The sequence below is a fragment of the Osmerus eperlanus genome, chromosome 19 (genome assembly GCF_963692335.1).
Source record: "Osmerus eperlanus chromosome 19, fOsmEpe2.1, whole genome shotgun sequence".
Lineage (NCBI taxonomy): Eukaryota > Metazoa > Chordata > Actinopteri > Osmeriformes > Osmeridae > Osmerus > Osmerus eperlanus.
The window spans coordinates 874,097-885,007 of record NC_085036.1 but is presented as its reverse complement, the minus strand read 5'-3'; the positions used below and the strand labels follow the sequence as shown (position 1 = coordinate 885,007).

General features: G+C 38.7%; 1 protein-coding gene across 2 annotated transcripts; it reads left to right on the top strand.

Annotated features, from left to right (window-relative positions):
* The first annotated feature begins 1,368 nt into the window (after positions 1–1,368).
* prkrip1 (PRKR interacting protein 1) lies at positions 1,369–9,156 on the top strand. Of its 2 annotated transcripts, none has more exons than XM_062485544.1 (6): positions 1,369–1,536; positions 1,827–1,905; positions 6,697–6,797; positions 6,922–7,007; positions 7,113–7,177; positions 8,408–9,156. In XM_062485544.1, exons 1-6 carry the CDS (start codon positions 1,408–1,410, stop codon positions 8,497–8,499), a joined length of 552 nt encoding a protein of 183 aa, XP_062341528.1. In that variant the 5' UTR covers positions 1,369–1,407; the 3' UTR covers positions 8,500–9,156. The 2 variants fall into 2 exon arrangements, with proteins under 2 accessions (XP_062341528.1, XP_062341527.1); XM_062485543.1 differs by having other exon boundaries at positions 8,402–9,136.
* The last annotated feature ends 1,755 nt before the right edge of the window (positions 9,157–10,911 follow it).

Genomic DNA, 10,911 nt, shown 5'->3' with positions numbered 1-10,911 from the left:
GCCCAGCAACTCAACTTTCATAACATTTTGTTCAGGAAGCCTCAACCCAATGCTAAGCCTTAAACGATAACGGTAATATGATGCTCTTGTCTTCCGTCGCTGGCGCTGTATCAGACGCTGGCGTAGTGATTTGTGACTGACTGGTGAATTGATTCTCAATAACTGGCTACAAAGAGATCTCAATTTTTGGAAGAGTTTTGTTAACTAAAATGGAACTGCTGTCTAAATTTGTTCATCCAGCCTCTTCGCTAGCTATCCCACTCCACCTACTAAAAGAATGTAACACTGATATTTAATTTTATTTGGAAAAATAAGAATCACTATATAAATAAAAATTATTTAGTTCACAATTACGAAGGCGGTTAAATGTTATTGACTTAGAAATAATGAATAGTGTTTTAAAAACTAAATGGTTTAGATAATTTCTTTGCAATACAGAAAGTTTATGGTTACGGTCTCTTCTTCAATATTTGGGAAAATAGGTGGCCTGGATTTTTTGATTAGATGTGACTTTGAGTTATCCAAATTACTTCTTAAATCGTCTGCATTCCATCAACAAGTTCTCTTATGTTGGAAATTTGCATTTTCTCACAATTTTAGTCCACACAAAACTTGGATTTAGAACAATCGTTTTGTTCTGCACCACAACAAATCTTTATTTTATGAAAACTGGGTTCGATATTTAAAAAAATCCCTACTGGACATGATGGATAACTATGGTAATTTTCTTAATTACAATGATTTTTGTTTAAAACATGGGTTTGTATGTCATCCTAAAGAGTTTTATACGGTTGTAAAAGCCATACCAAAACCCATAGTATTATTGGTAAAAGGGATTCTTTCACATCACTCTGTGACATTCTCGCTCCCATCTCCTTGTCTGGGTAAAAATTAAAGATCATAAATGCAACAACAAATATGTCAGAAATATATTCATTGATAGACTTAATCCGAACAAAATGAAACATTATGTTCTCAAAGATTTTAACCCGGAGGAGGTGAAGGAAACGAGAATGAGTTATCTTAGCTTTCCAAGTCTCCCTGAAGTGAAAGAACGTCATCCTTCATTCCTTCATTCAAAGTTTGATATTGGAGAAAACTCTTGTCAATTTTGTGGAATTGAAATTGAAACCACGGAGCATATTTTCTTATATTTTGATTCTTCAAAGTTGTTTTGGTCACAATTGTACAGTAAAATGTCACATATTATTACAAATGTGTATCCCCTTGAACACAAACTTGGATTGGAATTGGACATTGCAATGATGGGTACTTGGCAATGTGGGCTAATTATGTTTCAGTTCTGCAAGGGGATACTACCCCAGGCCGCTAGATGGCGGTATATAATGGATTGAGAGGAGTCTACTATACTCCCATTCGATTGTCGAGGAAGACAGTTTTCGAATCATGGCGGCGTCCAAGGAGAAAGATGGGAGAGCTGGGAAACCAGGTGGAAAGGAATCTCAACCTTTGATCATAGCTAAAACCCCTGCAGAGGAACAGCGTCTGAAGTTGGAGAGACTAATGCGCAATCCTGTAAGTGTTTAGACAGGTTATCTTCTCTTCAGTACTATCTCTACGGTAACTAGCTTTTTACTGGCTAAGCTATGGTTACTGGCTTCTCATAACAGCTACATAGCTACCAATCTACTTTGGATCATGCAAGCAATGTTTTATTATAGAATAACTTTAGGTGGCTCAAATACCTCGATGAAATAGAACTAGCTTTAGTCGCTGTATTGAGTTTAGTGGCTGGTAAGACAACAGGGCTTGGCAAATACAAGGCCAGCGCTAGCTAACTGGTTTGCATTTGTTGTTTTTTATAGGATAAACCTGCGCCTATCCCAGACCGACCGAAAGAGTGGAACCCCAGGGCTCCTCCGGAGTTTGTGCGCGATGTCATGGGTAGGTTGTACTCTCCCCTGCATCCTAACGTGCGTGATGCACTCGCAGCCGGCGGTTCATTGAGCCCTTGTGTACAATAATATACAAAACACTAGCTTCAACAATAACTGTCTAAGCAAGTGCATCTTGTATTTCAGTTTTGTAAAACATTTTAAATTGTAGTCGTTTATTCAGTCCAACAAAACAACTGGCGTCAGATTTGTGCCAAAAGTCGCGAGCGTATAACTATATTCTTTAACAGGAGCACATCACTTTTCACTTGCAAGATGTAAGTAGTCGCGTACAAATTCAACAACCGAGAGTTGTTCAGGTAGCTGCGAGCGAGCGCTTGGCACAGTCTCATAGGTCAAGTCTACTTTGGCAGTAAAATTCTGCTCGTGTACAGTGCCATGGTTTCCGCGGGGTCTTAAAAAGTTTTAAATTCTAAATTAAAAATTTAAGGCCTTAAAAAGTCTTAAAACGGCTAGATTTTCATCCGAGGTCTTAAATTTAATCTAGTCAAGTCAAAAAAAAAAAGTTTTACCCTCGTTCATTTCCAGATGCACTGGCCGCAGCGTTTTTATAAAGGCTTGTTTGTAAGTAAAGGCTTGGTGTTGGTACGTATGCGGTGATAAAACTACAAATCCTGTGATAAATGCAATACCTGACCGCGAAATACGTCTGCGTCTCCTCAAGGCCGATTTATACTTCTGCGTTTTTACGGAGACGGAGACAGGTAACGCCCTCTCCGTCAAGGAACGCCCTCTCCGTGCCCTCTCCGAGCCCCTCGGAGAGCTCTACGTGCACCTCCTGATTTTCCTGACTATCCATCCGTCCGTCATTTTACGGATACCCCTTGGCTGTGATTGGTCCGTATTAAGAACCGCTTGCGTCAGGGGCGGGGGCGGCGTTGCCGTGACCAACAAGACGAACCGAATCCTTTGACCGCCATTGCTGTAACTTTTCACAATTCATATTTCAGCTAAACAGTACATGTAAATCAGCATCGGAATTAAAATGGGACGAGAAATGGGCAGTGTAGTTGCTGAAAATGTGCGTATTTTATTGATGAAACGGCTAATTTGTACATTTGCTCCGATCATTTGCTAGATCACAGCGATTTCCGCTGTTGGTTACAAGCGGTACCCAGCTCCAGGTACGAGGCTCGCTGCAAACTTTGCCAAAAAAATATTTAATTGGGTGTGAACTGTGAAGGCGCTGGAGTCACACGCTTTCTCTATTTGAGGGCAAGTTTGTTTTACCCTATTTTTATTTTGGGGATAAGGTTTTGGGGATTTGGCACGATGTTGGGTGTGGAATGTTACTAATGTGATTAACCTATGTGTAAAATTAATGCTTTTTCAATGACTGAATTAATTTAAATAAAATGATTTTTTCAGAATTTCTTTGATTTGAATTTGGATAATACGTTGTGTAGGTCTTAAATTTCGATCTTTATGGTCTTAACCCTTGTGCTGCCTTCGGGTTACATGACCCAAAGGTTCATAACGAACCATCGTTGTTTTTACCCAATACAAAAATTATTTTTATTTGTTTTCTTTTAACCTTTGCAATGTGGGGGGTCTGAGACAGCTCAACGGTTAAAATAAAATGCTTCACTTTGTTTTTGTATGCGGTAAAGTTGTCGCAATACGACGGTGGGTCACAATGACTGATGGGTCAGAATGACCCGAAGATAACACAAGGGTTAAAAAGATCTTAAATTTGACTTACTGAAACCTGCAGAAGCCCTGAGTGGGGTTCTAGCCTGTTCCTACCAGACTCTCGTACATTTCATTTTTGAGTCAATGACATGACGCCTAAATGTACTGTCCGACTGCATTTTCTCCAGCTAAAAATGGTCTAGATTTATAGAAAATATAAATATTTATATTTAGTCTCTCCCCTTTATGTAACCACATTCATTTTTCAAAAATCTTATGGCATTTCTAATTTGTTTGTTACTGAAAGTGTCAAAATATCATGTGGTGCGACCGGTCAGGCATGACTGCTATTTTGGAAACTTCTGGAACTTTGCTCATAATGTATTCAAATGTATTTTCTGCCCTATTTGGCATCATTTCCAAAGTGTTTTGTAGTCTTATATGAAATTACAGTGCTCTTGTATTGATATTTCTGTCATATAACACAAACAAAGTTTGTTTGAGTATGCCCATTTTATGAAATATCATGCGGTGTGACCATCAAGAAATTACAATTTTGGAGCTTTTATTTTGAATTCCACTGAAAGACAGGAAGTTGCATTATACATCAGTTTGCAAAGGACCCTTGAAAGCAACAACAGAATGTCTAATAACAAAAAAAACAACACACAAGTACAGTCAAATCTATGTTTCTTAGATATATCTTGTAGCAAGGATCTAGAACCGTGTTTCTCAACTGGTGGGTCGCGACCATAAACTGTAAAAAGAATGGATGACATGTCTCCACTTCCTCCCACTGTACAAAAATCAAGCCAAAATATCCCGGATACGGGTGCTGCCATCTTGCGCTGGTGAAGTCATCTGAAGCCAGAGTGGTCATGAGCTGGTGTGGAGTAGGGCTGTGCCAATACATCGATTTAATGCAGAATCACGATTCTTTGCTTCACAACTAACCCATACTTTGAGCTCAAAAATCGAATTTTTATTATTATATATTTTTTAAATAATTATTTGAATGTGTCTTTTATTTATGAAAAAATATATATTAAGAAGATTAAGGTTTTTGTAAGAATATACTATTCAGAATTGTACACCGCGGTCTTTGTGTTGACTGTCTAAATTAGCCTGAAGGTCAATCCTTAATATTAAATTTAGATGTTGTAAGTCATTTCCAATTGAGTGGTTCTTTTATTAGGGGTAGTATTAGACTATATACTTCAAAGGACAATCTTTAGCTAACCCCCATTAACGAAAGATTGTCCTTTGGAATAACTGGCTCCAAAGATACATTACAATATTTGGATTACATTGACATTACATTTCTTTTACAATGTGACTTTGTTCTAATTTCTAAGCTGCCTTTAAAACAATAGGCCCTTCTATAAGGGAAACTAATATTCAAACACAATTTTAGTCCACATAATATGTCAATTTGGAAAAATAGATATTATATTATCAAATAGAAAATCTTTATAAAAGACTGGTGGGATAAATGAATATGGTCAATTTTACAAAGTATGGACATAGGGGGTAACATCTTGGATTCTAAAAACTTTAGTAGCAAATTTAAAATAAACAGCTATCAAAAGATTTATAACACAATTATTTAAAATATCCCTTTACAAATTATTACAGTAATAAGAGAACAAGTTAAATAAACAGTGGCAAATCCTATGAGCCTAGGATAAAAGTACTTTTTACAGATAATAATTGCGCAAATACATTTCTGAGGAAATGTCTGGTGAAAGAATTCTATCAGAGCCCGGTATACTTATCTTACATTCTTAATCATCATCTTAAACATCTTACATTCTTATAGAGGCAGCAAGTGCTTCAGTACTCTTTGACTAACTCACAGGCTGTTTATCAATCCAAGTTAGGGCTGGGCGGTATGACGGTATATACCGTGCGACGGTAGAAATGTGTCTACTGGGAGAGATTTGGCTATACCGTTTCAACCGCGGTATTTTTTTATTTAATTTTTTTTATTGGTTTAAATTATGTATTTCATACATTCTTATTAAGCATATATGCCATAACCCCCCTACTCACATGAGATATGTAAGGGATAATGTATAGAACGCCGGTCATTATCAGGAAAATAAGCCCCGACAGGGCGAACAGCACCCCAACGCAAAGCGGAGGGTTCTATACATTATCCCGCTTATTACACGGCTACTTGCTGAAAAAATAACTTAACACAGTGTGTCTTTTTACAATTTATTTGTTACCATTTGTAGTGTTGATCAGCAGAGAAATAGTTCGCCAAAAACGTTGAACTTCATAGACGTTGAACATTCTTTAGGCTTCAAATCAGCTGACGTCGCTAAGCAACGGAGTACGCTGGGGTTGAAAAGTTACCGGACTAATTGCGGAGTGCTACGAAAGACGTGAATCCGAGGCAAAAAGGCCACTTCCCTTGACAGCAGTCAAATATGCATAGCAACAGTCAAATATGAAAAGATTGTTCACCGCAGAACGTTGGGAAGCCCCATTCAAGTGAATGGAGCATTCTACAGCATTAACAGCCGTGTAATAAACTGATATATACCGTAACCGTGATATAAAATTACTCATACCGTGATAGAAGATTTTGGCCATATCGCCCACCCCTAATCCACGTTTTCCTAATCACCAAGAACGCCAAAAATACCCGGAAATGTTCTTGATCCCCCCCCCTTTTCTCGAGGATGCATCGGATGGTGATGCAAGAACGCATCTGATTTCCCAGAAGTCATTGCAAGAACACACGCATCTCAAATCGTTGCCCGTCCTCGCGGTCTTGCAAGATGCTTGGCAAGAACGTTCTTCTCAAGAAAGCAAGTACATTCTTCTCAAGAACGCAAGTACATTCTTAGCGTTCTTCAGATGATAAACAGCTACAGTCCAAAATGGCTGCATCGCTACCTTTGCACCATCTAGTGGGCAGTTGTCAAAAACACACTAGCGCTTCGCCTCTTGTCGTCTATACTCTTTGGTTTATACAGTTACATGCCACCTACCAGCCAACCAACAACAAGAATATACAAGAATGTATCTTGTTGTTACTAAGCTAACAATTAATATATGGTCACAATTTAATTAAAAGTATATTTTACATTGTTAATGTTATTAACATGAATCCTAATGCAAATCTCCCCTATGTCAGGCTCCAGTGCAGGTGCTGGCAGCGGGGAATTTCATGTGTACAGACACCTCCGCCGACGAGAGTACCAAAGACAAGACTTCCTGGACAAGATGACTGAAAAGGTTGATAATTAAGTTCAACCAATGTTGTGACCAAAAGAGAAAAGCGTTAATCTTTTTTTGTTGGAGTAGTACTTGCAGATGCAATTCTAGAATATACATGTTTTCTATGCATTGTCTTTTGCAGCAAAGAAAGGATTTGGATTATCTAGACAAGGTTGAGGAAAACAAACTGGCAGCTGATGAGAGGACAGCCAAACGCAGGAAGAAGAGGTAGGCCCAAAAGCCTTTCAAAAGATGGATGTCGGAAGGGTTTCCGTCATACTGTTCTTTGGATGAGCTGACCATGGATTTGCGTTGTTTTTTTGTTTTCACTAGGGAAAAGCTGAAGCAGAAGAAACTGATGACAAAGAAATCAAAGCTGGCATCTACCCAAGATGAAGGTATAACAACATCTGTTAAGTGTGGAAGATTTTTTTTTTTCTGTCTAGGTTATGGAGTTAATATGCATTCATCGGTCAGCTTAGTGGAGAGAGAGAGTAACCTAAGACAATATGTAGGATTTAGGAATAATAAATGTATCAAAGACATGAAAATGGTTTTCTGCAATGTCTCTCTGAGGCATTAAGTTCAGAGAGCAGAATTGTATATTAAACACATACATAAGAAACAACAGCTGGTATACAGAAAGGCATGCAGAAAAAAGAATGACACAGGACCAGAGGTGGAAAGTAACAAAATACATTTACTCACGTTACTGTATTGAGTAGTTTTGTTGTATTTTGTATTTTAAGTCGTTTTTAAAAATCGGTAATTTAAATGTACTTGATTACGTTTTGAGTGACGTATTGTATTTCGCTACATTACAAATCCCATCCGTTGCATGAGTAAAAAAAAAAAAAAAAAAAACGAAAGGAAGAAATTCAGTTTCTCTAGGTCAACGAGTACTTGCAGTACGGCCAAAACCCCCGAAAACAATCGGTTTTATGTAGCTCGAGTTGCTACAGCCAGCAGGTAACGCAGCCTGGCAGCTGCAGCGCTACACTCGGGGGTATGAACATGATGGAGGCTCATGAACATGCCCCCAGAGTGTAGCTCTGTAGATGCCTGGCTGTGTTAGCTGTTGGCTGTAGCAATTTTACAAGTTAGAAGTTTATTTGATGTGTTTTATCATTGGACATTAAGTGCCCAGCCTGGCATCTGAGTATTTTGCTGTTTTTTTTTTTTAAATGTCCCTGACACTGAGATCTTAGATTTTTGTTATATTTTGGTCATTTATGGAGTCAAACACTTGATTTGGCCTTGATGTGCTTATTAACTATTGTGTTTGTGAAGAAAAGGATGGCCCTCAGAACTAACAATGTATGGTACTTTCACTTTCAATTGATTGTTTGAAAATGTTTTATGGGATGTTCTGTACTAAAATTGCACATTATACGGGTTACATTATAAGGGTCTTGCATGTCATATGTGACATGTTTTATGATGTTATTGCATTTGTATACATTTTTATTGATTTTCTTTACTTAAAAACAAAATAGTTTTGGATTTATGACCCCTTGTCCTATTTTCACTACATGGGAGAGATCCCCCCCCCCCCCCTTCGCCCATTTGACAGAAAAAAATAAAATAATGTACAAGTACAAAAATGTTTTCCTTGTTGGCAGAAACAGAGAAGACTTCCTCCAGTAGTGAGGAGGATTTCCAGGAGAAAGAGACTGAAGATGATGCAGAGGCACCCAGCTTCGTCATGGGGATGCGGTGACCTTTCTGTTCCCAGTTATGTGACAAGAGCCAGGATGAAATTAGATGCAATACCGGTCCCGGTATAAATATTCTAAAATCCGACCTTCCTTCCTCCCTTGAGGAAATCTCACATCTAACAAGATTGAATCTGTCACTACAGCAGTCAGGAGTTATTGTTTCCTTGGAATGCAAGAAATAATGCATTTTAATGGAATTCCAACATTGTCTAATGACTAAATTAGCATAAATTATACGTTTTTTTTCTTTAATCTAAATTGATTTCCAACATTGATTTTATACAGTATGTCAACACCCCTAAGAAAATCGTTTAAGAGTATGTTTCATCATTGTCTTTAAATCTTTCTTAATTTCTTACAATTTTAATCTGGATTGTGTGTGTATATATTCTTTTTGATAAACTTATTGTGGAGAAAAGAAAATGCATAGAATTTTGTTTTTTGCCTTAAGATGGTTTTGGATGAATGTGGTAATATGAATTGATTGGTGGGATGGAACATAGAAATTAAATACAGTGGCTTCAAAAGTTATTTGTACCCTTTCACTTTTAGCACATTTGATTGTGTTGTATATGTAATTGTAAATGAATGAAATTGGCATTTGCCCATTAGTCTACACGTTTTTAGAATTTTGTGAATCCATAAATCTTAAACGATCCATAGTTTACAAAAGTAGTCAGAAGCTTGGCTGTGGTCAGGATAAGAATAAAGACATGAAGTCCAAGGAACAGTCTGATGTCTATCCAAATACAGAGGTCATTATAGAAAACCTGCTCCAGACTGCACCTCAGACTGGGGCGATGGTTCACCTTGCAGCACGACAATGACCTGAAGCACACAGCCAAGACATTGCTGGAATGGCTTCCGTACAAGTCTGACTGTTAATGAATGTCTCAGCTAAAGGCCAGACTTAAAGATGCTGTAAAGCTAATTCCATGATTTGCTTCTCAGTACATTATATACGTGTGAATTTAGTTGCTGAAAGCATGTGCAAAGCGCGAAAACTTTGTCGTACTGAAATGTGGAGTTAGACCGTTGAACAGTTTCTCACCCATTTTCAGCTCAGGTTTTGTATAGGCGGGGAAAAACCCAACCTATCTACGTCACAGCCACCTATATACGTCGAATCTATGAATTCCCGGTAGGCCGAAGCGCTTTTGGGCCGGAGGACCGTTGGCCTTATAATTTTTTTTACTACTAATAAAAAATGTCGGCAGAAGATTGAGCAACACGGTTGTCAGGCCCCCCTTTCCCCCAGGCCGGTTGGTCTATTCCAAATGAACGTCTATGCAGCCCTTGCAGTGCGTTCACGCCTGGCGCAGGGTTGCCGACGTTGTCGGTGCTCCTGGTGTTTTTTTTGTACTTTCAAATTCAGTCTTCGCGTCGCAGCAGTGTGAACACACTGTTAGCCGCACCCCTTTGTCATGCTTACACACGACAGTGACACTGACTGATCAAAAGCTAGCTAGAGACTATATGACGATGGAAAACCAGGCTAAAGGCCGAATTATACTACTCCGACTCCGTCCGTAACGGAGTCGGATTCGTTGAATTTATAGTACTCCGAAGGCTGTGGGTGCTGAAAACAATTCACCGCCAGAAGAGTAGGTGGCGCTGCACTGCGATGCTAGCTAGGTTATCGAAAACTCGGAGCAAATTTACAAATTAGCCGTTTCATCAATAAAATAAGCACATTTTCAGCAACTACACTGCCCATTTCTCGTCACATTTTAATTCAGATGCTGATTAACATGTACTGTTTAGCTAAAATATGATTTGTAAAAACTTGATTTTTTGTAAAAGCAATGGCGGTCAAAGGATTCTGTTCGTCTTGTTGGTCACGGCAACCCCGCCCCTGACGCAAGCGGTTCTTAACACGGACCAATCACAGCCAAGGGGTATCCGTAAAATGACAGACGGACGGATAGTCAGGAAAATCAGGAGGTGCACGTAGAGCTCTCCGACGCCGACTTTGCATGCAAAGACGGCGTCCATTGAGCCGACTTCCATACAAAGTCAGCGTCTTTTTCGCCTCAAATCGAACCGTGACACGTTCAAAGCACCCGTCTAAATAATATGGAACGCCAACTGTGCCAAAACGTCTGAATTGTCGTTCGTGTACAGATATTACATTTTAATGTGTACAGACGTCAAGTTTTGACGTCTGTCAACAATTCAACAATTCACCGCCAGAAGAGTAGGTGGTTTGCATGCAAACCACCTACTCGCAGCGATTGCATAAACCACGAAGACTGGTAAGTACTTAAGAACTAAGGCTAATAACAAATAGTTGATGTTTCATTTATTTTTGAAATTGGATATAAACTCTACCCACCTTGTTTACAAAGCACAATGAAGACAAAACAGGCGCATCATTACCACATCTATTACAGTTAGTTATTGTACTTTGTGAT

Coding starts and splice junctions, on each gene's coding strand:
- prkrip1 (XM_062485543.1), top strand. CDS start 1,408: ATGGCGGCGTCCAAGGAGAAAGATGGGAGAGCTGGGAAACCAGGTGGA. Junction 6,798..6,921: donor TGGACAAGATGACTGAAAAG/GTTGATAATTAA, acceptor TGTCTTTTGCAG/CAAAGAAAGGATTTGGATTA. Junction 7,178..8,401: donor GGCATCTACCCAAGATGAAG/GTATAACAACAT, acceptor CCTTGTTGGCAG/AAACAGAGAAGACTTCCTCC.